General features: G+C 57.7%; 1 protein-coding gene across 2 annotated transcripts; it reads right to left on the minus strand.

The window, feature by feature from the left end:
• Positions 1–1,118: 1,118 nt before the first annotated feature.
• Positions 1,119–24,955, minus strand: NCAPH2 (non-SMC condensin II complex subunit H2). 2 transcript variants are annotated; one of them, XM_073328986.2, is made up of 21 exons: positions 24,869–24,955; positions 18,084–18,203; positions 17,475–17,576; positions 16,946–17,001; positions 15,198–15,279; positions 13,773–13,844; positions 13,234–13,313; positions 12,189–12,343; positions 11,457–11,552; positions 11,164–11,291; positions 10,936–11,007; positions 10,546–10,612; positions 8,581–8,688; positions 6,810–6,863; positions 5,919–5,989; positions 5,472–5,589; positions 4,911–4,976; positions 3,917–3,972; positions 3,184–3,285; positions 2,291–2,440; positions 1,119–1,960 (listed from the first exon to the last, which is right to left on the minus strand). In XM_073328986.2, the coding sequence occupies exons 2-21, from the start codon at positions 18,189–18,191 to the stop codon at positions 1,823–1,825; spliced, it is 1,881 nt and encodes a 626-aa protein (XP_073185087.1). In that variant the 5' UTR covers positions 18,192–18,203; positions 24,869–24,955; the 3' UTR covers positions 1,119–1,822. The 2 variants fall into 2 exon arrangements, with proteins under 2 accessions (XP_073185087.1, XP_073185088.1); XM_073328987.2 differs by lacking the exon at positions 18,084–18,203 and having other exon boundaries at positions 1,120–1,960; positions 24,869–24,924.
• Positions 24,956–25,066: the final 111 nt, after the last annotated feature.

Here is a 25,066-nt window from a genome sequence, read left to right on the forward strand (position 1 = left end):
GAGCTGCACAGTGAGTGCTGTTCTCAAAACTGGCTGGACCAGGCCTGTCACCATCAGACCCAGCTGCTGTTTTGCAGCTCCCAGCCCTGCTTGTGGTGCTATCATTAATCCTTAGCACAGGCAGAGCAGCCAAAATCCCTGAGCCTCCTAGAAAAGAGAACGGCGTGAGGGGCGCGCGAGCGGTTGTGGGCGATGGCGCGCTGGCAACAGCAGGGCGGCTGTCCTGTATGTTGTAGGTGTTGGCTTGATGCAGCACCGTGTGCCGGAAGCCGCAGGCGGGATGGTGGAGGGAGGTGGAAGCTGCACTGAACCTAAGGATTATTCAAAGCCATGCTGGATGGATATTGGAGGGGGGGGTGTATTTCCCACCAAGTCTCCTGGGAGGAGCTGGCTGGTCTGTGGGGCTCAGCCCACCCTGGGGAGCCAGGTCTCCTGCTGTCAAATCCGCACCCTGCAGCTCTAATGCCACCCCTTAAAGGACTTTGCTCCTTCCACTAGGCCAGTTTGCAGCAGGTCCCAGGCTAGGTGTGTCCAGCAGCTCCCCCCACCACCCCCAGGCAGGCAGGCTCAGGCAGCACATTGCATTTATGGAGCCTGTGCGCTCACGTGGCGGGGAGAAGAGAGGCAGAGCAGCACGGGCCACACGCTCAGTCCATGCTGCGCCTGCCCCTACTTGGAACATTGGTTGCCCATCTCAACAAAGCTCTTAGAGTGGGAAATGGTAGAGAGCAGAGCAACACAAATGGTTAGGGGGCTGGAACAGCTTCCATCTGAGGAGATTAGAAAGACGGACTGCTCAACTTGGAAAAGAGACAACTAAGGGGGTATAGAATAGAGGCCTGTAAAATCATGAAGGATGTGGAGAAAGTGAACCAGGCAGTGTTGTTTACCCCTTCACACAGCACATGGTCCAGGGGTCACCTAATTACATTAACAGGCAGCAGGGTTAAAACAAACAAAGGGAAGTATTTCTTCACACAATGCCCAGGCCCCCTTGGAATGCATTGCCAGGGGATGCTGTGACGGCTGAAAATAGAACTGAGTTTCACAAAGAATTAAGTAAATTCCTGGAGGACAGCTCAGCAGTGGTTATTAGCCAAGCTGGTCAGGGACAGCCCCATGCTCTGGGTGGCCCTTACCTCTGACTGTCAAAAGCTGGGACAGGACAGGGTCTGGATCACACGATAAATGGCCCTGTTCCGTTCATCCCCTCAGAAGCCTCTGGCACTGTCAAGATGACAGGACGTTGGGCCGGCTGGCCAGGGGGTCTGATCCCATTCTTATGGCTGCCACAAGGGTCGTGGAGCAGGGGCTGCCCATGCTGGCAGCTGAGGAAGGAATCACTCCAGGCAGAGCCATGTTTTTCTTTAACAGTTACATGCTGGGGGACTGGGGGGAGGGAATAGGAAGGATGAGAGGATCCTCCACACCCAGCCTGTGAGCATTTGGGGTCAAAAGCTGGGCCCACCTTGGGAATGGGGAGGGCATAGCTTGTTTATACGCCCTGGAGCCTGAACCTGCCCTGCTCCTCACCTGGCGGCCCAATCCCCCCCATTCACAGGGAAGGCACTTCCCAAGACCATACCCATGGTTTATTACTGCACAGGCTGTGCCAATGGAAAGAGGCAGAGCAAAGGGAGAAGAAGAGGGGCCCACCCCACATGAGGAGGCGCTGGGCCCACAGAAGACAGCTGAGGCAGCGAAAGGGACAGGCTGTACAGGGCATGCTGCCGGAGCTCAGTATATACACAGGGAATAGGCAGGGCGCTAGGAACGCAGCAGCCCTGGGGGTGCCATGCACCCCAGAAACCCACGGGCGCTCTCAGTTTGACACAGAGGGGGCCATGTAGGTGTGGAATCGCTCGTGCGCTCGCTCTTGGGTCAGGAGTCGCAGCCTCATGGTGTCCACCGCCTCCTCCAGGCCCGGCTGCTGGCTGATTTCCACCGTGTAGTCGTTGGCCTGTAAGGGGGCAACAGCAGGGTTAGGGGACCGGCTAGGACTGGGATCCAGGAGTGGGGGCATGGGCCTGTTGCTGGGGCACACCACTGATGAGGGGGCACAGGTCAGGGCCTGCAGAGGGGCACATGGGAGCAGCAATGCAGGTGCATGGAGTGGCCCTGGGGAGTTGCGCTGAGAGCCAAGGGTAATGGGCAGCAGCCTGCATGGGAGTTCCAACCGCAGGCAACTCTCGCAGGGGGGAGGCCGGCCACCCGCACAACCCACAGCAGGGTGGAGGGGCTGATTGCTGTCCATGGGGAACAGGGCACTCCGCCTAGCCCAGACACTCACCAGCTGTAGCGAGGCCAGCATGGAGCGACACACCTCGAAGGCCGGCTTCCCTGCCACCAGGCTGGCGAAAGAGTGCCACTCGCCCACCCGCCCACAGCTCGCCGCCAGCTGGTCCCCATAGCTGTGGATGTCGAAGGCGGCTCGCTCCTCCTGCATGGGAAAGGGGGAGTTAGATGCTGTGCCCAGCACTGAGGGGCCAGGCCAAGCCCCACTCACCCAAGGCCACTAGCAAAAGCTGGCCAACTCCTGGGGGAGCGGGAGGATGACCCAGGCAGCCCCCTGCCCTAAACCACATTACAACTGTCTCTATCCAGGGCTGAGAGGCACCAGAAGAGCTGTGGTGGGAGCCAAGGGCGGGACAGCAGGTTGGGTTTGAGGGGCACCGGCAGAGCTATGGGGAAAGCCCAGGCTGTAGGTCAGGATTGGGGGCCTCCGGCAGCTGGCAGAGGGGGTAGCAACAGTGCTGGGAGCCCCCCAGGCCTGGGCTCCTGCTCTAGGTTATGCCACTGTTCATTCCCCAGGCAGCAGCTAATCAGAGACGCGCTCAGCCTGTAGTGCAGTGGGGTGGCAGGGCCTTTAGGTCAACAGGGTGAGAGGAGGTGCCCGCCAGGGACTGGGACCCAGGCCTGGGCTTCCCTGCAGGGAGCAGAGTACCAGGCTGAGAGCTCTGGCCAAATCTGCACAGAGCTGGGGGGGACGGGGACGTGCTCTCAAGCCTCACTTCAGCAACACCCTGCATGCCCCACTGCCAGGGGCCCAGCCACCCTCGCTCCTAGCCCTCTGCTGCGCACTCCACCCACCCCTGGGGCTCATCCCTGCAGAGAGCCCAGCCCGTGCTCCACCTGGAGCAGCTCCCCCACAGCCGGGGACAGGTTCCCATGCTCTGGCCTCACCTGCTCCTGCAGCTTGGGTTCCATCTTGTCCTCCCAGTCACGGATGCGCTGGGACAGCACCGTCTCGCGGGCATACTTCTGGGAGTTGGCAATGAACAGCTCCTGGGGACAGAGAGATGGGGGATCAGGGAAAAGGAGGAGGGGGGAAGATTCCAGCATCCGCCCCGGCTGTGCCTCACTCCCAGCTCCCCACTGGCTCAGGGGAACATTGACACGGAGACGTGGGCAGGGGTCACTTGAGCCAGCATTGCCAGACGTGGCTGCTCCCCACACCTAAGGCGGCGCTGGCAGGGGGGCTGCCCCCCAGCTGCAATGGGTGTGGTGGTGCTCACCTCTCAGCGCTGAGGGCTCACCCCAAGGAGCAGCTGGGCAGCTCCCCATCTCTGCTGGAGAGCTCAGGCCTGGCCCTCTAACTGCACGGCCTAGAAATGGGGGAATCAGACAGCTAAGAGGCTGAGAGAATCCAGTGCTGTCTCTGGCCCAGCTGGGTCGAGGCTTTCTGACCTGCTAACAAGCCCAGCCTGCCCCCCACCATCCCTCTTATTCCTGGGCTAGGAGGGAATGAACATTTACAGGCATCCCTGGAAAGCCACGGCCCTTAGCTGCACCATCAGGAAGGGCACGGCTACCCAGGCAGCAAGAAGGGCCGATGGGCAGGTGGCACTGCAGGGCCAGGCTGAGGCAGAGAGGCCCTGCGCTCTGCCCCAACCGCCCCCAGGGGGTGGGTACGTACCACGTTTCTCCTCACCAGCTCCTCATAGCTCAGGGAGTCAGGAATCGCGCAGGGGCCTGAAAGCAAAGGGGAAGCTGTTGCTGAGAGCAGCGCAAGCTGTCACGGGCGCCCTGCCAACCCACTGACAGGGACCGCGCTTCCCCAGCGCCATGGGGCTCACTGTCCCCAGAAAGCGCATGGAGCTTGCTACCTGAGCAGCTGGGTATGTGCAAATGTGCACACGCACGTGTTCGGGGTGGGGAGACACACCACTCTCCTAACATAGGCAGGTTTTGATGAACCCAGAGGCCAGATGGGGCCTGGTGCAGCCAACCACATCTCTGGGGCACTACCAAATTCAAGGCCGTGAAAAACACATCATGGGCCATGAAATCAGACCTCCCCTGTGAAATCTAGCTTTGGAGGGGCAGGGCTGGGGGCACCCCCACCCGGGACTCCTACCTTTCACTGGGCTCCAGCTGCTGGTCCCCCAGGCTGGGGAGGAATGGGACTCCCCCTGCACAGCCACTCTGGGAGAGGTCGGGGCCGGGGACGTTGAGAGAGATCAGACCCATCTCTGAAGGCAGCGCAGAAGTGAGAGTGGCAATCCCACGACCCCCTTACTACAGTTTTGTGACACCCCTCCCCCAAGACCCCTTTTTGGGTTGGGACCCCCCAGTTACAACACCCTGAAGTTTCAGATGTAAACATCTGAAAATGTGAAATTGACCAATTTTTAAACCCTCTGACCATGAAATTGATTAAAATGGACTGTGAATTTGGTAGGGCTCTAGGCATCTCTAACTTAACTGCAACCCATGGAGCCTACAGGTCCCAGCATGCAGTGCTCCATGTAAGGCGGAGCACTGCATGCTGGGACACGTAGTCCACAGGTGCCCAGCTATGGTAATGCCCGCTCTGTGTTACACATCCTTGCTGTAGCTCCAGGCTCGGGCACGTTGCCACACAGGCCCCTTGGGGTAAATGAGGCTGCACCAGTCTGGGACTATGTTACCCAGGTTGCCCTCGGCCAGCTGCTCCAGGGCCTCTGGGTGGATGTCCTCTTGCTCCAAGAAGTCATCTGCAGAAGGAGAGAGGACTCTGGTCAAAGGTTCGTGGGAAAGTTCCTGCCCGGACATCGAGCCCCGTTTAGCTCTCACGCGCTGAGTGCGGAACCGCTGAGCCAAGGGGAGCAAGGATTGTGGGGAGTCCCTGCAGCCTGCTCTGACCTTGACCCACCCAAGAGAGGACAAAGCCGTCACACAGCAGCTGCCCTGGGCCAGGAAATCCTGCGCTGGCTTCCAAGGGGCAGAGCGGGGCACAGAGCCTGCCTGTCTAGCTCAGGTATGGCCCAGGTCAGAGCAGACGCTGTCCGACAGCTGCAACAGCCCCAGCACGAATTCTCACTCCAGTTTCTAGCGGGTTTGGGCCCAACGTAGCAAATGCCACCCCTCTGATGGGCACTAACTGGCCCAGACCTCCAGGGCAGGAGTGAGGCACAGTGGCCAGGATCCCATGCCCAGGGTGGCAGTGATGGTGCACAGATTGCCCCAGGCTCTGAGGCTTTCGGGAGTACCTGCCCCCCCGTCGTGGTCCAGGTAGTCGTCCATTCGCTCCTCGTCCACGGCATTCAGCTCCTCCTCGGCCTCCTCCCACAGCTCCTCCTCCCGCAGATGCTTCCCCAGCAGCAGGCCCTGGGAGAGGTAACAGGCCCAGCCGTCACCGCTGGTCTCAATGTGAGTGCCTGCCTACCACCAGCCAGCGGCCGTCCTCGGGATTTACTTCGCCATGACACCCACAGCCCCTGAGCAGTACGTGCCGGGTGGGGCTGCCCACGTGGTCCCTGCCCTGTGGGGAGCACGCCAGGGAAAGGTGCCCTAGCCACTGGCCAATCTCTGTGGCTGCCCAAGTGCCACCCAGCCCCATAGCAGCATGAGTGCTCACAGGAACCTGCCCCTTTCTGCAGGCGGACCAAGGGCACCTCCACATTCACACTCGTGCCCCAACGTAGCTGCTGCCTCACCGTTCTCCTCTGCAGCTTCCTCTGCACGGCCAGCCGCTCCTTCAGCTGCTTCCAGTACAGAACCTCCAGATCTGCCAAGACACAGTGGGAGCATGAGAACTGCCCTGCCAGGCAGAGACGGACGGAGCCAGGCGGCATGGCTTGGACGCCCGGCACAGCTCCTGCCCGCAGGCTCTAGGCACAGCCCTGGCTTGGCTGTAGTCACAAACTGGCTGGGCTCCACCCCCACCCCCGAGGGAAGAAAGAGCTCCAGGACAGGCGCATGCAGCCAGAGCCCTGGGGCGGGAGCTGCTGCCAACCAACTGGGCATGCAGTTCCCATCCCCCTTCAGTGAGACAGCTAGCTGGACATCCCACCCCAAGCAGTTTGGCCCAGCGCTCCCTGGGGTGGGGACGTGCGTGTCCAGGTGGGGAGAGGGCTCGAGGCACATTCTCTCCCCGACCCTCCACCTCACCGGCTGGATCTCCCGCCACGTGGGAGCTGAGGGCTGGTATATGCTAGAAAAGCACGTCGACCGAGCTGCATCACTTGGGGATGTGAAAATCCACATGCCGAAGTGACACAGACCTAAGACCCCGTGTAGGCGAGTTCTTCTGTTGACCTAGCTCCCACCTTTCAAGGAGACAGATTGGCCTGCCAGTTGGGAGAACCCCTCCCGTCGGCATAGCTAATGTCTACACTGCAGTGTGCTTTCCAGTGTAGACAAGCTGGGAGGAATGCTCTGGGGCTGGGACAGCGCTGATGCACTCATTGGTTTCGCTCTGCGAGGCTCCGGGAAAAGCAGGCTCCAGAGGTGTTTGGGTGTAGGAGGGGAGGGGCGTTTAGCGCAAGCAGAGTGGGCAGCGAAGGGAGGTTGCCTCATACGCACATCACCAGCCACGTCCCGCTCACCAGCAAACGTGGGCCCTTTCCTCTTGGTTCTTCTGCTGTCAGCTCTGTCGTTCTCTGGGGAGAGACCAGAAATGGGCAACACTAGACAGCCGGGTTCTGCGGGGATAGCCCTGTCAGTCAGACACCAGCCAGCGGATTACTGGGGGCAGGAGTGGGATTAAGGACAGATGTGTGGCTGACCCAGTGCTTCAGGCACCAGCCGAGGATTGGGGTGACCTGGGTTCAAGTCCCTGCTCTTCCAAACTCCCTCTGCCTCCTGGGGTGAGTCACATCGTCTCTGGGTCTCGGTCCCCAGGTGACCAGAAGGGAGGATACCCTGCCAGGCCTCAGGGGGGGTGCGGAGGAGCAATATATTATAGGTGGCAAGGCTCTGATACTACAGCAATAGGGCCCGGATAAGATGGACAAACACATGGATGCCAGATGATGATGCTACCTCCTCTCCAAGAGCCCTGGGGCCATGCAAAGCTCCTTTACCAGCCCTGCTACCACACGACGGTTACAGGGTTACCAGAACCTCTCTGGAGAGGCAGAGCAGCCTAAGGAGACCTGCACCACGGGGGGAAGAAGCGGCAAGAGAACCTGATAGAGGGATGCAAACAAGTGGGTTAGGGACGGTCACATCAGACATAGCTCTCTGCGCTCTCATGATACCCGGGCAAAGGGCAGCCACTGATGAGAGGAAACGCCACGTGCCGCGCTCAGTCCTCTCGTAGTAGTGACCTTACTGAACTCAGTATCTGTAATCTGTAGATGAGAACACCCACAATTCTATTAGGCAGGGAACAACGTATAAGGAATAGAAACCAGACTAATTGAGAGGTGCTGGGAAGAACCGTCCCCTACGGGCAGGGCCCACGAGCAATGCGCCCCTGGCAGCGGAACAGGGCTCCAGAGAATGAATTTTCATTTTTAGGAAGCTTGTGGGCCCTCAGCTTTATAGAGAAAGCCTTGACAATGTGACCCACGCGTAACTGATGCAGCTATATCTGCCTGAGTCTGCAGACAGTCTGAACCAATAGCTCTGCACCATTCTTTCCATTTGACCGACTCTGAATTGTGATGATGACACTTTAAATGTCAGTACCATTAATTATTTCACTGCCGATCATTTCAGCAAGAACGCCCAACTAGTATGGCCTATCCCATGATTTCTAACCCCCTCCCCAGGCTCGCACCTTCTCCCCTGACAATCTCCACAGTACAGTTCTACACTGGGCAATGCAAGAGTCTCTGGTGCGTGTGGACCTGAGGTGGGGGGACAGCCTGAACTAAATGGAATTTGATATCACAATAGGTGGACGTGGCCACTCTGCCTTTCAACCTCCATTGCCCGGCTGGGGAATTCCAGTCTGCTGCGCCGGGCACAGTAGAATCCAGGGTGCATGGCAGAATTTAGGACCAGCTTGCTGCGGAGCACACGGAGCCCTGCTGTGAGCAGCATATTCTGTTCTGGGGTTTCCAGTCCCTTCCTGATGCAGCTGGTGCTCGTCACTGGGCTGGATGGAGCCTGGGGCCAGTTCTGTGATCCACGCCAAACGGCAGGCAGGCGACAGGCTGAATACAAGGGCCGCCGAACGGGTGGGGCTGTAGTCCCATGTGACACCGGCAGGACAAGGGGAGTCCCCAGGACAGAGTCCAGCCACCAGCCGCCACAGGACTAGGATGCTGAGGCTGTGGGCATCGAGAGGCCATGTCTCTCGGCAGAGAAGGGCCCTGCCAGGGAGCAGGCTGCAGGGGACAGGAGCAGACCTGGAGCGAAGATACTCACGGGTTGCAGAAAACCACTGCATGAAGTCCTGCAGCTTCCTGGGTGCCCTCCTCTTCCGCTTGCTGCCGGGCACATCGTCCAGGTCACGCGGCACCGTGAAGGGTCTGCCTGGAGCCGGGTGCAGAGAAGGGAATGAGCTGCAGTCACAGTGGGTGGGGAAAGGAAGGAAGCAGTAGGGGGTTCTGCCAGTCTCTGCAGCAGCAGCCACCAGTACCGGTACCAGGGAGATCCCAGGGCAGCTGGGTGGGTGTTAGGAGCCACTGACGCCCAGTCATACAGTCACATGCCTCGGGACTCAGGACAACGCCCGTGAACATAGTCCCTGCCAGATCTACGGGTAGTGATCAATGGCTCCATGTCTAGTTGGCAGCCGGTGTCAAGTGGAGTGCCCCAGGGGTCGGTCCTGGGGCCAGTTTTGTTCAATATCTTCATAAATGATCTGGAGGATGGTGTGGATTGCACTCTCAGCAAATTTGCGGATGATACTAAACTGGGAGGAGTGGTAGATACGCTGGAGGGGAGGGATAGGATACAGAGGGACCTAGACAAATTGGAGGATTGGGCCAAAAGAAATCTGATGAGGTTCAATAAGGATAAGTGCAGGGTCCTGCACTTAGGACGGAAGAACCCAATGCACAGCTACAGACTAGGGACCGAATGGCTAGGCAGCAGTTCTGTGGAAAAGGACCTAGGGGTGACAGTGGACGAGAAGCTGGATATGAGTCAGCAGTGTGCCCTTGTTGCCAAGAGGGCCAATGGCATTTTGGGATGTATAAGTAGGGGCATTGCCAGCAGATCGAGGGACGTGATCGTCCCCCTCTATTCGACACTGGTGAGGCCTCATCTGGAGTACTGTGTCCAGTTTTGGGCCCCACACTACAAGAAGGATGTGGATAAATTGGAGAGAGTCCAGCGAGGGGCAACAAAAATGATTAGGGGTCTGGAACACATGAGTTATGAGGAGAGGCTGAGGGAGCTGGGATTATTTAGCCTGCAGAAGAGAAGAATGAGGGGGGATTTGATAGCTGCTTTCAACTACCTGAGAGGTGGTTCTAGAGAGGATGGTTCTAGACTATTCTCAGTGGTGGAAGAGGACAGGACAAGGAGTAATGGTCTCAAGTTGCAGAGGGGGAGGTTTCAGTTGGATATTAGGAAAAACTTTTTCACTAGGAGGGTGGTGAAACACTGGAATGCGTTGCCTAGGGAGGTGGTAGAATCTCCTTCCTTAGAAGTTTTTAAGGTCAGGCTTGACAAAGCCCTGGCTGGGATGATTTAATTGGGGATTGGTCGTGCTTTGAGCAGGGGGTTGGACTAGATGACCTTCTGGGGTCCCTTCCAACCCTGATACTCTATGATTCTATGATCTGCCTTTCAGTTCAGAGGCACCTCCAAACTTGTTGTGGCTCTGTTGCACTGGAAGACGTGCTGCGGGGGCCTGACACCACCCCTCTTCCCAGCACAGAGCAGTGCTGCAAGCGCCTTGGGAGGCAGGTTTGGGACTGCTCAGGAAGGAGGAAGTTCCCTTTGCTTTCCAGCGTCAGGGTGTCAAAGTGCAGCCCATGATATTCGACAGCCTGGACTGCAGCCGCTCCCGCTGTCAGTGCAGGGGCCTTTCCCAGAGAGACCCCCAGGCCCAGCAGGCAATGCAGGCTGGGTGCTCCAGTCCAGGCAGGCAGGGACACATACTCGCTCCTTGTCAAATGGCTCAGCTCAGGACGGGGGCAGCCACATTCACTCCACTAGCCACGCCCATCTAGGGGGAACGGTAGTTTGCTCCATGGACAGCAGGAGGTGCTACGATGGGGGCTTCCCTGCTCACAGCACATGCAGCCCTTCCAGTGGTTCCTGCTTCCTGGAGCTAAACACCCAAGCTAGGATATCATCCCAGGCCCTGCTATGGTCAAGCAGCTGCTAAACCCCAGAGAGCAGCCAGGCCAAGTCACTGGTCAGCTGGCCCCTCGTTACCTTTCTTAAAGGGCTTGTCCTCAGAGTCGTCAAAGGGGTCAAGGCTTCGCCACAGATCCAGCATCTCCTGGCACAGAACATGAGTGAACAGTGAATGGGACAGCTTGATGGCCAGGCTGTCAGTTCCCACTCAATTCCCCGCTGCAGTCCCCCTCCCTGAGCAGGCAGGGAGCATCCGTTGTCACCAAAGCACGGCTTAGGCAGCCAGTTCAGGACTCACAGCGATTAGCTCTAGGGCCTGTGCCCATTGGCAGCTGCTCCCTGGCATACACAGTGCAGTGGGGAAGTTCCGAGATCACCAACCTCCCCCTGAGTTACTATTTGGGAACTGCTCTCATTCCCAAAGGGACTCTGCTGCCCCTCTGGATGGTCCCTACAGACCTCTCTCACCTTTACGTGGGCGCTGGGCTCCACGGCAGGGGCCCTTCCCCGCAGCATGTACCCCTTGCCCTCGGGCGCACTCTAGCGGGCAGAGAACAAGGCAGTTAGTTTCCTGAAGCATCGTACAGAGGCGAGAGTGATCAGCTGGGCCTATGGGGACCCCAGGCTGCTGGACAGGAGTGAGTGCAGCAGTCCCACCTCCCCATGCCGCCCCCACGACGACGGCCCTACTCCTACCTTCTGCGGCTGAATGTGCTCGACAGCCGCAGGACTGGTCTCCACGCCCCCTTCTGGGGCTTCAGGCAAGAAATCACCTCCTCCTCCTGCATCATCATCATCGTCACCACCCTCTGGTGCCACAGCGCCTACCAGAGAGGGGCACAGTCAGTCCCTGAAGAGATGGGTCCCTTTCCATCCATGGGGCCACAACCAGCCTTGGAAGCCATCCATCCTCCGCCCTCCCGAGAGGAAACCTCTCCTTCAATTCTGAAACCCCGGATCTCACACAGCAAACTGGCAGCATCTCTCACCTTCATTTTCAGAGAAGTTCAAGACTGGGACAGGAGTCTCACAGGCACTGACCTCCATGGGCGCGTTTCCAGACCCCAGGGCGGCATTCTGCCCTCCTGGCAGGGATGAGGCAGAATCAGGGGAGGGGGGAGACTTGTTAATGATGTCCCCCAAGCATTACCCTGCTGGGATCTCATCCCTTGGCTCCCCGAGGACCCCCCTTGAATAGCTGCTGGTTTGGTGACCAAGGCTCACTCCAGCCTGCCATAAACGAGGCCGGCTTGTATAGCCAGCTTCCCCCATACCCCTCAGGTCGGCCTCTCCGATGGAGGGGAAGCACCTAGCACAGGGCTACAGCCACAACACAGGAGAACCCAAGAGCCCCCCCAGAAGGCATCGCTGCCTTTGGGGCAAGCTGCCTCAGCCAATCCCCTTGTCTCTCCCGCCCAGGCCGTGCTGCAGCAAGCCTCTGTCATCGTCCCCACAGCATCCTCGCTGGAGGCAGGTCCAGCCAATGGAGAGTGCTCCAGGCCCTACGCGGGAGTCATGCAGGAGCTAAGCAGCCTACCTGGCCCGTCCCAGGGAACGGAAGGGGACAGGGATGCTGACAGGGCAGGAATGAAGAGCCTCTCCACAGATGTGAGGGGGAGCAGCGAACAGGACGGGGGCTCTGCGGCTCCCACATCCCCTCCCAGGAGGTCTTTGGAGCGGCTCTGGGAAGGTAAGGGGAGATCCCCAGCCCAGCCCTGCACCTGTGGTACTGCCGGGGTCCCCAGCCTGGTGTCTGGCTTGGAAGCACTGTGTAGGTGAGAGGCCCGCCAGCTCCAGCATGAAAGCTCCGCTGGCGTGAGGGGTGCACGTGTTCATGCGGAAATCCTTCCGGCTGGCCAGGATCTCCCCCTTCCGGCTGAGGAAAAGGAGCAGCATTAGAACGGCTCTGACCCAGCACCATCGCTGATTTCCAGGGCGCAGCCAGAGCGTGGGTTCGTAAAAGGTCACATGGGGTGCTAGGAAGAAGGGAGAGAGACCCAGACCTGGGAGAGACCCACTGGGTCCCATTGAGCCCAGTCACATCCCCAAGCCAGCAATGAATGGGACTTCTGTTGGCTCAGATCCCAGTGAGGGGGCCTACATAAGGGAGACCAAGATCTCCTTGTCTCCAGGCTGGCCATGCCCTTCTAAGCAGCACTGACTGGTGTCACATCCCCCTGTTGTTTAGCCAGACAGGGCAGGTTTAGCTCCGCTCATCTCTTCCTAAATCTCAACCTCTGCACCCCAAATGTTTTGTTGCTCTCTGAACTTCCCCCACCACTGGAGGAACCCCTCTTTCCAATACAATAGGGCCAATACAATAGGGCCAGAGCTGAGTGCAGAATCCCAGCTAGGATCTCCCTGGAGCCAGGCAGAGGGGGGCTATCCCCTCCCTGCTCCAGGACACAGGGCCTCTCTCAGCCCAGGCTCATGGTGGCCCATCTCACATGGCAATCTCAATCGGATTGGCTTCTCACTCTCCCGCCTCCATCCCTGGCTGCTCTCCAGGCTTGTGCCTCCATGATTGTTCTTCCCCCCAGTTGCGTTTCCCATGAAGAATCTCATGTGATGTCCTGCCCACATCTCTGAACTCACTGGAGCCCTCTGGATTCTTTCCCTCCTGCTGCTGTTCTCCCTCCTCTAGCTCGTTAATGAAGATGTTGAGTAGGGCCAGACCCTAACATCAATGGTGAGAAAATCCAAGAGAGAGAGATAGCAGATGGCAAGAGAGGAGTGACTGAAAGGCATTACAAGGGAAGCCTTTACCTGAACAAGGGGTTGTCCTTCTTTTCTGCCTCTTCTGGGGGTACCAGGGCCATCGGAGTCAAGGGGACAATGTTCACAGTCTGCAAAGATAGGACAGCATGATCCCAGCTGCCCATCGCGGGAAGAAAGGGGCCCAGCTGCACTCCACAGACAGGGCCCTTGCAGCTGGGAATAAGCATTTACACATACAGAGAGCTTTTTCATCTGCTTCTCAGGGCTATCAGGGCAGGCTGGGCGCTGGGCAATGCCGTCCTGCCAGGGTACAAACACCAGCTCTCACCAGCCAGATGACAGTCATTGGTACCCACGGTGTGCACCACTTGCTGCTGAGGAGGGTTCTGTCTGCAGAAATGGCTGGAAATGCTCCTCGCTGGCAGAGGTCTCCCCTAACGGCACTGCTCAGTTAGATGGGGTGCTGGGGGGGGCAAGCTGGCACGTAGGACACGGCAGACTCTAGTCTCGGAAACCCCCTGATCAGGAGGCAGAAGGGATATGAGAGGGGCAGGGAGGGCATGAAGGACGGGGACCGTGTCACTTACATTAGGCTGGTGATCTTTCTTCATGTCCACGCTCACCACGTTGGTGTCCTTGATGTCATCCAATGAGAGGAACTGCAGGGAGAGAGCAGTAACATGGAGCACTTTTCACAGAGAGCTGTGTCTCTTTGACATGCCATACAGACACACTCTGCTGATCCCCACAGCACCCCCGAAGGCAGGTCGGGATCTCTGGGCCACGGGGGAGGGAAGTGACATGCCCAAGGTCATGGAGTGACTCCTGATTTCTTGCCCTGGGCTCAGTCCATCCTGACCCAAACGAGAACAGGTCTGCAGATCCGCATCTGAACCCAGGACCGGGGAGAGGAGGCAGAGAGCCAGTGGGAGCTCTCCAATCGGTGCATAGGGGCTATGGGCTCCCAGATGCTTGGTGGCAAACTCCTTCCAAAGCAAGCTGGTCTCTTAGCAGAAATGCCTTAGAACACAGTGGCCAGTGAGTTTGGGGATAGCAGCAGAATTCACCGATACACTGTTATCTGTATAGAGGCAGTGTGACACACACACAGTGCGTTGAGCCTGGGAGCCTCAACAGGCCCTGAGAAACATCCCTAGCTCCCAGGGGCCTTGGAGCTGGGAACCTGTTATCTCCACAGACACCACAGGGCAGCCACTGCTCCCCCGAGGGCAGCACGCCAGGCTTCCACAAGCCGCGCTGCTGGTTAGCCATTACAGCTATATTGTGCACCTGCTAAAGGCTCTCCCAGCCCTCAGAGTGGCCCGGCAAGCATTCACACACCCTTCAGCTGAGAGCCCTCTGTCCCAAGAGACGGAGAGAGGCATGGAGGTCCAGCGTTTAGTCTCTGGGGTGGAGCTGGAGGGCTGCAGAGGCTGAGGGCTCTGTCCCACAAGGTGAAGGGGTGAAATGCTACAAAGCTACACTTACGGTGGCGTGTAGAGAACAGATACTGCATGCCCAGCTAGCAGTGTAGACACATCTTAGGCAAGTAGAATACAGTCCCCCACAGGCCTGACCCCTGGGGTATACACATGCCCAAGCAGGGCCTCCCACGGCTACACGGCTACTTTCAGCAGTGCAGTGTCCCACTGCCTCCCCACTGCAGGAGCCTTTCGCTCTGGTGTGTAGCTACAGGTGTGTCTGCACTCTACAGCTATGTCTGCACTTATGGTGGTGAGTAGAGACCAAACCCTCAGGCCCAGGGTGTTTGGGGGCAGGGTCGAGTCTAAATACCCCATAGCCAGAGAAGAGCAGTTTGGGAGTGGCCTGCTGGCAAGTGATCGTAGCAATCAGGCCGGGCACAGTTAGACTTGGCACCCGAGGCTGCAGCCTAAGGTCACCCACCACCATTTAACCCACCTAGCACACTCCAGGCAGAGGACCATCCAAATACTGCCTGCACTCCCACTGCTGGCACACAGGAAGGATACACACCACACCTGCTGTCTTACCTCTTCCTCCTCCGTCCTGGGCCCAGCGCTCACATCAGCGTCGGTGCCGTCCTCCCCCACCGACGTAGGCTGTTTGTCCCGCCTGGGTCAGGGAGGGAAGAAACACAAGAGGGCACTGGAGTTTTTTAAAACCATTATTATCAGCTGGGCAGTTCCCAGGGGCAGAGCCCAGGATGTCCGAGTCATTGGTTGGGTGTGCCCTGGGGCAACAGTTACTCTGACAAAAGACACAGGGATGTAACATGTCTCCTCCAGCCCGGGAGTGGGCAGCAGATGAAGCTCCCAGGGCCTCTTTTGTCCTTGTGAAGGGCTATCGAAGGGCCCAGCATTAAATAGCCCAGGAGGGAGACAGCCACATTGGTAAATTATTCTTCTGATGAGAGCCAACTAAAGTGCACTTGATTCCTATATGCAGGCCTGGCTCGGACCTGGAGCCCACCACTCCTGTGCAGGAGTGCAAGTGGCAAAATGGGATTTGGCTGCAGTAGGGAGGAGGGGCTTAGGCCTGGCCAGCAAATCCCTTATTTGTTGAGTCGATTCCCTTTCCGTCAGGGAATGGGGAAGGGGAAATGGAGGCATGTTTCACTTCGAGGCAGCTTGGAGAGAACTGTTTAACACACTCCATTTCTAGCAGCTCCAGCTCCCCAGCAGCATCCTTCCCTGTCGGTTCTGTCCCTTCCTGCCTCAGCAAGGCCCTACCAAGTGCCCCCGGTGTGCCAGGCCTCTGGCTGAGAGAAGCAGAGGAGCCCAAAGTGAATTCCATTTCGGAGGTGGGTTCGTGTGGCTGGAGCCAAGTGCCTGTTCAAAGTCAGAGCCATTAGCAGAGCTTCACCTGTCTGGGGGATTTCCGTTTCAGAACGGCTGCTGCCATCCACCCTGAACAGATCTCTCCTCTCTTAACCGAAGACCTGTACTGAGCATGGGCCAGTTCGAATGGGGATATACAGGGAAGGAAAAGTTACTAAAGAGACGACATGCTACATTTGAAAACTGCTACTACATGGGATCCGTCTGCTAGCGAGGTGCCGAAAACCCCCCATATACCAGGCCTATTCGGCCATCCTGCCTAGATCCTCCTTCTATTTAATACCTCACTCACTGGGCTGCATTGTGTGTTTTGTTACAGTAATTAAGTTGTGCACTGAGACTGCTTGTAAAGCCTTTTGGGATAAAATGATCACACCAGCTAAGGCTCCAGTCCTACAGCTGGATCCCCACCAGAGACCCCTCAAACCTGCACGGAGACCCACTGACTTCAACATTATTCCAGGAGGATCCTATTGCAGGACAGGAGCCTAGCATTAAAACCAGCAAAAAATAGCCACAGAGATGGTCCTGGATGACAACAGTTTAAAACCAGATAAAGACCGAGCATGCCTTATGATCTGAGCAGGGAGTCAGGACTCATGGGTCTATTCCCCGCTCTGCGGGGGACTTCCTCTGTAGACTTGGTCAAGTCACTTTGCTTCCCACCTGCAAAAGGAGGATAATTTACCTATATCTAAGGGAAGGGGTGTTGGAAGGATTAGTTAGTGATTGTGAAGTGCTACAAGACCCTTGCTTGGAAGGGTCTAGGGAGGGGCAAAGAAACGTGAACGTGATAAAAAGGACAGGAGCTACAGGTCAGAAAGAGATGCATTAGCCTGCTGAGCTGGGCTGGTGGAAGTCATTATCATTATCATGGTGGGACCCTGCCCAGACAGACTTTGCAAGAGGCAACCTCCCGGAAAAGGAAAATCTTTACTTACTTTTTGTTGGAGATGAAGTCGAGGGCCTGGTAAACAAGAGAGTAGAGATATTCCACCTGCCAAAATAAGGCAAGAGGGTTAGAGGGTGGGATGTAAGGATCTCAGGGAGGCTGCCTCTATTAGGGGATAGTGTGGACATGGTCCTTAAAAAGGCCCCAATGTTTGTTTTTGATAACTTCAGTGTCCTCACCAGGTCTTGACACTTTCAGCCTTAACTCCAGCTTAGGGGAGCATTTTGCTTGAGGGACAAAGAACTATGTGGTGAGACTGGTAGCATCTGCAGGCTGCACGTCCATAAACAAATAGAGATGGGGCTAGCCACATTGGGGGCTGAGTGATGTCTATTGTTTCAGGGCTACATTTAATAAATCAGCACATGTGCAGGTGGCTTAACACTTTCAGAATCAAGCAAAACTCCCCAAAACACCCACTGTACAAGCCTCCAGCTGGCAAACTCCCCAGAAGCTCTCCTCCTGGCCATGCAGGGGCAGCAGGAGTGAGTCACAGCAGTTCTCCTTGGCTTCCCCACCTTCTTGCTGTAGATGCAAGCAGAACCCTGGATCAGCAGAGCTGCCTCTATGAAGTTCATCGTGGTTTTGCCGCCATCGAAGGAAATGCAGATCTGGTCCAGCTACAGAACACACACATGGGACGACATAAGCTGATTTCACAGACTGGGTTTGAGAGACAACACAGCAGGAAGAGATACTTTGGAGGGGACAAAGCCCTGGCCCCACAGCAAACCTGCAGTGGCACCTGGGGGACGAGATGAGAGGAGTGAATGGAGAACGCATTCTCTTATAACCTTTGAGGCTAGAGCTCTTCCATAGGTGGCAATGGTTCTCCGAGGAACAGGTCTGTGCTGAGCATCATTTCTAAAACTACTGTGGATCCAGGAGCACTTCACAGGGAGGGCAGGGAGCAAAAGGAACAGATCTGAGGTCCAGGACTTGATATTTAGAGTTTAATGCCAGTGACAACGTGTCAGGGCTGGCCTGAGGGACAGGAACATTAGGGATCGAAACAAGCACCACATGCTAGGAATTCCAGCTGCATGGCCACTGGCCACACTGTGGCACTTGGATACTGACATTCCTCCCCGCCACCCTGTTCTTTGTGGAAGGAAAGGATGCTTTACCTCCTCCAGATACTCCCCCAGCTGGGCTGCCACATCCACCTCCCAGTTCTTTGTGAGATCCCGGATGGGCTGCAGAAGGTGCAGGAAGCGTGACTCCACATCCTCCATCGTAACAGATCCCTAGAATTGCCAGGAGGGGACACAGCAAGGACACAGGTCCATCAGTTTGCTGACAATGCTGTCCTATGTGGCCTGTAGTCATTCAATGGGATGCAGTCAGCTCAAAGCTGGCTCCAATTTTGTTTTTATAAAAAGTCAGCTTTTGTAAAACTAATAAAAATGTTTTAACTCAAACAAAAAAACAGGGCTTTGTTTTGACATAAACATTCCCCTGTGTTGTCACAACACAGGGTAACAGTAAGCTAGTGTCTGAGAACCTACAAATAAAAAAATATTTATCTGATTTTAGACCTACACAAATGCCTGGAAATAAACAAACCTGACCATGAAACTGACTAGAAATCCCAGTGAAACTGACCAAGCCAAGCTAAACAAAATAAAGCATGTTTCATAAATGACTGATTGTATTATTTATACATTAGCAGCACCTGGTCAGAATTATGGCCTTGTTGGACTAGTTTTTGCCTCTGTCTTTACGAACAAGGTCAGGTCCCAGACTCCTGCACTGGGCAGCACAGCATGGGGAGGAGGTGACCAGCCCTTTGTGGAGAAAGAAGTGGTTTGGGACTATTTAGAAAAGCTGGACGAGCACAAGTCCATGGGGCTGGATGCGCTGCATCCGAGAATGCTAAAGGAGTTGGCGGATGTGATTGCAGAGCCATTGGCCATTATCTTTGAAAACGCATGGTGATCGGGGGAGGTCCCCGACGACTGGAAAAAGGCTAATGTAGTGCCCATCTTTAAAAAAGGGAAGGAGGAGGATCTGGGGAACTACAGGCCAGTCAGCCTCACCTCAGTCCCTGGAAAAATCCTGGAGCAGGTCCTCAAGAAATCAATTCTGAAGCACTTAGAGGAGAGGAAAGTGATCAGGAACAGTCAGCATGGATTCACCAAGGGCAAGTCATGCCTGACTAATCTAATTGTCTTCTATGACGAGATAACTAGCTCTGTGGATGAAGGGAAAGCAGTGGACGTGTTGTTCCTTGACTTTCGCAAAGCTTTTGACATGGTCTCCCACAGTATTCTTGCCAGCAAGTTAAAGTAGTATGGTGGATAGAAAGCTGGCTAAATCGTTGGGCTCAACGGGTAGTGATCAACGGCTCCATGTCTAGTTGGCAGCCTGTATCAAGCGGAGTGCCCCAAGGGTCGGTCCTCGGGCCGGTTTTGTTCAATATCTTCATTAATGATCTGGAGGATAGTGTGGACTGCACCCTCAGCAAGTTTGCAGAGGACACTCAACTGGGAGGAGAGGTAGATATGCTGGAGGGTAGGGATAGGATACAGAGGGCCCTAGACAAATTAGAGGATTGGGCCAAATGAAATCTGATGAGGTTCAACAAGGATAAGTGCAGAGTCCTGCACTTAGGACGGAAGAACCCAATGCACCGCTACAGACTAGGGACCGAATGGCTAGGCAGCAGTTCTGCAGAAAAGGACCTAGGGGTGACAGTGGACGAGAAGTTGGATATGAGTCAACAGTGTGCCCTTGTTGCCAAGAAGGCCAATGGCATTTTGGGCTGTATAAGTAGGGGCATTGCCAGCACATGGAGGGACGTGATCGTTCTCCTCTATTCGACACTGGTGAGGCCTCATCTGGAGTGGTGTGTCCAGTTTTGGGCCCCACACTACAAGAAGCATGTGGAAAAATTGGAAAGCGTCCAGCGGAGGGCAACAAAAATGATTAGGGGACTGGAACACATGACTTATGAGGAGAGGCTGAGGGAACTGTGATTGTTTAGTCTGCGAAAGAGAAGAATATGGGGGGATTTGATAGCTGCTTTCAACTACCTGAAGGGGGGTTCCAAAGAGGATGGATCTAGACTGTTCTCAGTGGTAGCAGATGACAGAACAAGGAGTAATGGTCTCAAGTTGCAGTGGGGAAAGATTAGGTTGGATATTAGGAAAAACTTTTTCAGTAGGAAGGACTGAAATGCGTTACCTAGGGAGGTGGTGGATTCTCCTTCCTTTGAGGTTTTTAAGGTCAGGCTTGACAAAGCTCTGTTTGGGATGATTTAGTTGGGGTTTGGTCCTGCTTTGAGCAGGGGGTTGGACTAGATGATCTCCTGAGGTCCCTTCCAACCCTGATACTCTATGATTCTATGATAGTTAATCTGCACACCTGAGCTCCAATTCTGCAAACAATTAAGCACACATGACCTGACTCCTGGGTCTTAGGATCCAGTCTGGTACAAAAAGTAATTTTCCCTCTGTTGATATTCACACCTTCTTGTCAATTGTAGGGAATGGGCCACATCCATCCTGTTTGAATTGGCCTGGTTAGCACTGACCCCCGCACTTGGTAAGGCAACTCCCCTCTTTTCATGTGCTGTGTATTTATACCTCCCTACTGTATTTTTCACTCCATGCATCTGATGAAGTGGGTTCTAACCCATGAAAGCTTATACCCAAATAAATGTGTTAGTCTCTAAGGTGGCATAAGGACTCCTCATTGTTTTTACACAGGTGCAGGCTCACTCATGGCCAGACTGCTCTGAACATGGACATCACATGAGCTGTAGCTTATGAAAGCTTATGCTCAAATAAATTGGTTAGTCTCTAAGGTGCCACAAGTCCTCCTTCACTTTACACATAGGATTTTCTTACGCTTTAGGAAGGAGCTGCCTTTCATTGCACACCTGAGCGTTCTCCTCAAAACCAGCCCATCTCATGTACCTCTCCTGCTCCCCATCCTGCCCTCCCATGCTGTGGAGGGTGCCTCGCCTCCCCTCCCTTTTTTAGCCAGTGTCAGGTAGTGGGCCTTGGTGCCTCATACAGGACCATGCTGACTGCAGTATTTGGCTGTCAGAGAGGGATGGAGAGGTCAGACCCAGGAGCGAAGAGAGCGGATGGGGTGGGGGAGGGTCAGGGAGTGTGAAAAGTTGGAGCAATAAAGACTCAGGGAGGGGTCAGACCCTAGGGCAGTGGTTCTCATCCAGGGGTACGTGTAGCTCTGGGGGTTCGCAGTGGTCTTCCAGGGAGTACATCAACTCATCGAGATATTTGCCTAGTTTTACAACAGGCTACATAAAAAGCACAAGCGAAGTCAGTACCAACAAAAATTTCACACAGACAATAACTTGTTTATACTGCTCTGTATACTCTACATTGAAATGTAAGTACAATATACATATATTCCAATTGATTTTTTTATAATTATATGGTAAAAATGAGAAAGTCAGCAATTTTTCAGTAATAGTGTGCTGTGACACTTTTGTATTTTTAGTCTCAAGTTTTTAAGTGAGGTAAAACTTGGGCTGTGCAAAGCAGATCAGACTCCTGAAAGGGGTACAGTAGTCTGGAAAGCCGGAGAACCACTGCCCTAGGACACAGGGGACGTCCGATCATGGTACGCAGGCGCAAAAGGGGACAAGGCTAAAGGAACCAGGATCTCCCCAGGGATGCATCAGACTCAGGATGGTTAGTGTATCTTGGGGAAGACCCTGATACCAGATTGGGGTTTTCCCCACAGCACCCCCCTCCACTCTGGCCCCCCGAATGCCCCTCCAAGCTCTGGCCCCTCATCCCCACAGCAACCGTCTCAGCTCTGCCCCGATCCCCACCCCCCCATTCCCCACAGCTGCCTCCCATCCCCACAGCATCCCGCCAGCTCTGCTCCCTGTCCCACAGCACCCCCCCATTCCCCAGCTCTGCTCCCGACCCACAGCACCCCCCATCCCCACCTCTGCTCCCCGACCCACATCACCCCCCCATCCCCACAGCGCCCCCACAGCTCTAGCCCCCACCCCCCAGTGCTGCCCCAACTCTGCCCCCCGTTCCCACAGCATCCCCCTCAGCTGTCCCATCCCCCAAGCTGTCCCCCTGTTCCCACAATGGCCCCCCAGCTCTGTCCCCGCCCATTCCCACAGCACCCCCCCGGCTCTGGCCCCCCCGTCTCCCGAACACCCCTCCAAGCTCTGGCTCCTCATCCCCACAGCAACCGTCTCAGCTCTACCCCGATCCCCACCCCCCCATTCCTCACAGCTGCCTCCCATCCCCACAGCATCCCGCCAGCTCTGTTCCCTGTCCCACAGCACCCCCCCATTCCCCAGCTCTGCTCCCAACCCACAGCACCCCCCATCCCCACCTCTGCTCCCCGACCCACACCACCCCCCCATCCCCACAGCGCCCCCACAGCTCTAGCCCCCACCCCCCAGTGCTGCCCCAACTCTGCCCCCCATTCCCACAGCATCCCCCTCAGCTGTCCCATCCCCCAAGCTCTGTCCCCCTGTTCCCACAATGGCCCCCCAGCTCTGTCCCCGCCCATTCCCACAGCACCCCCCGGCTCTGGCCCCCCCCGGCTCCCGAACACCTCTCCAAGCTCTGGCTCCTCATCCCCACAGCATCCCCCCAGCTCTACTCCCCATCCCCACAGCACCCCCCATCTCTGCCCCATCCCCACAGCATCCCCCCATCTCTGCCCCATCCCCACAGCATCCCCCCAGCTCTACTCCCCATCCCCACAGCACCCCCCATCTCTGCCCCATCCCCACAGCATCCCCCCAGCTCTACTCCCCATCCCCACAGCACCCCCCATCTCTGCCCCATCCCCACAGCATCCCCCCAGCTCTACTCCCCATCCCCACAGCACCCCCATCTCTGCCCCATCCCCACAGCATCCCCCCAGCTCTTCCCCATCCCCACAGCACCCCCCATCTCTGCCCCATCCCCACAGCATCCCCCCAGCTCTACTCCCCATCCCCACAGCACCCCCCCAGCTCTGCCCCCCATCCCCACAGCACCCCCCATCTCTGCCCCATCCCCACAGCACCCCCCCAGCTCTACTCCCCATCCCCACAGCACCCCCCCAGCTCTGCCCCATCCCCACAGCACCCCCCCAGCTCTGCCCCATCCCCACAGCATCCCCCCAGCTCTTCCCCATCCCCACAGCACCCCACAGCACCCCCCCAGCTCTGCTCCCCATCCCCACAGCACCCCCCCAGCTCTGCTCCCCATCCCCACAGCACCCCCCCAGCTCTGCCACCCATCCCCACAGCACCCCCCCAGCTCTACTCCCCATCCCCACAGCACCCCCCCAGCTCTGCCCCATCCCCACAGCACCCCCCCAGCTCTGCCCCATCCCCACAGCACCCCCCATCTCTGCCCCATCCCCACAGCACCCCCCCAGCTCTGCCCCATCCCCACAGCATCCCAGCATCCCCCCAGCCCCACAGCACCCCCCAGCTCTACTCCCCATCCCCACAGCACCCCCCCAGCTCTACTCCCCATCCCCACAGCACCCCCCCATCTCTGCCCCATCCCCACAGCATCCCCCCAGCTCTTCCCCATCCCCACAGCACCCCCCATCTCTGCCCCATCCCCACAGCATCCCCCCAGCTCTACTCCCCATCCCCACAGCACCCCCCCAGCTCTGCCCCCCATCCCCACAGCACCCCCCATCTCTGCCCCATCCCCACAGCACCCCCCCAGCTCTACTCCCCATCCCCACAGCACCCCCCCAGCTCTGCCCCATCCCCACAGCATCCCCCCAGCTCTTCCCCATCCCCACAGCACCCCCCATCTCTGCCCCATCCCCACAGCACCCCCCCAGCTCTGCTCCCCATCCCCACAGCACCCCCCCAGCTCTACTCCCCATCCCCACAGCACCCCCCCAGCTCTGCCACCCATCCCCACAGCACCCCCCCAGCTCTACTCCCCATCCCCACAGCACCCCCCCAGCTCTGCCCCATCCCCACAGCACCCCCCCAGCTCTGCCCCATCCCCACAGCACCCCCCATCTCTGCCCCATCCCCACAGCACCCCCCCAGCTCTGCCCCATCCCCACAGCATCCCAGCATCCCCCCAGCCCCACAGCACCCCCCAGCTCTACTCCCCATCCCCACAGCACCCCCCCAGCTCTACTCCCCATCCCCACAGCACCCCCCCAGCTCTACTCCCCATCCCCACAGCACCCCCCCAGCTCTACTCCCCATCCCCACAGCACCCCCCATCTCTGCCCCATCCCCACAGCACCCCCCCAGCTCTACTCCCCAGCCCCACAGCACCCCCCCAGCTCTACTCCCCAGCCCCACAGCACCCCCCCAGCTCTACTCCCCAGCCCCACAGCACCCCCCCAGCTCTGCCCCATCCCCACAGCACCCCCCATCTCTGCCCCATCCCCACAGCACCCCCCCAGCTCTGCCCCATCCCCACAGCACCCCCCCAGCTCTACGCCCCATCCCCACAGCACCCCCCCAGCTCTACGCCCCATCCCCACAGCACCCCCCAGCTCTGCCCCCCATCCCCACAGCACCCCCCCAGCTCTGCCCCAGCCCCACAGCTGCCTCCCACCCCCCCCCAGCTCTGCTCCTCATCCCCACAGCGCCCCCCCCCCGCTCTGGCCCCTGTCCGGCCCAGCGCTGCCCCCCACCTGTTCCCACGGCGCCCCCCCCCCGCCCGGCCCCTCACCCCCCCCCAGCGCCCCCCCGCCCCCAGCGCCGGCCCCCGCCCGTTCCAAAGAGTGTCACGTGACGGTACCTCCCGGAATGCGTCCCCCCAAAACCGGCACCTAACAGAACACCCCCGCCCCCAGTCGGTTCCCGCACCCCGGGGCGGGGCGAATCCAGACAATACGGTACCGGAGGGGTGGGGGAGGCACTGGGGTATCCGGACCGTACCACGGGGCGGGGGGTGTCGCGTCGGGGAGACCAGGACCGTGCCACACTCACCCCGCGGCGCAGGGGGAATCGCTCCGCTCCGCCTCAGCCCCCGCGGCCGGCCGGCCGGCCGCCCGCCCTTTCGATTTTCCCGCTCACGAGCGGTGACGTCGGCCAGCGCGCGCGGGGGCCGCGGTGACGTCGCGGCGGGGGCGGGTCTCCCCTGGCGCGGGGCGGCGCGCGGGCCGCGGGGACGTGTCGGGCGCGCGG

Source organism: Lepidochelys kempii, chromosome 1, assembly GCF_965140285.1.
Source record: "Lepidochelys kempii isolate rLepKem1 chromosome 1, rLepKem1.hap1, whole genome shotgun sequence".
In the NCBI taxonomy this organism is placed as follows: Eukaryota; Metazoa; Chordata; order Testudines; family Cheloniidae; genus Lepidochelys; species Lepidochelys kempii.

What these genes read in the sequence shown, in the direction of transcription:
- NCAPH2 (XM_073328986.2), bottom strand. Translation starts at nt 18,191, where the DNA reads ATGGAGGATGTGGAGTCACGCTTCCTGCACCTTCTGCAGCCCATCCGG. An exon ending in CTTGCATCTACAGCAAGAAG is followed by an intron (nt 17,002 to 17,474) that starts GTGGGGAAGCCA and finishes TTATTTTGGCAG; the next exon opens with GTGGAATATCTCTACTCTCT. An exon ending in AGCACATTCAGCCGCAGAAG is followed by an intron (nt 11,008 to 11,163) that starts GTAGGAGTAGGG and finishes TCTGCCCGCTAG; the next exon opens with AGTGCGCCCGAGGGCAAGGG.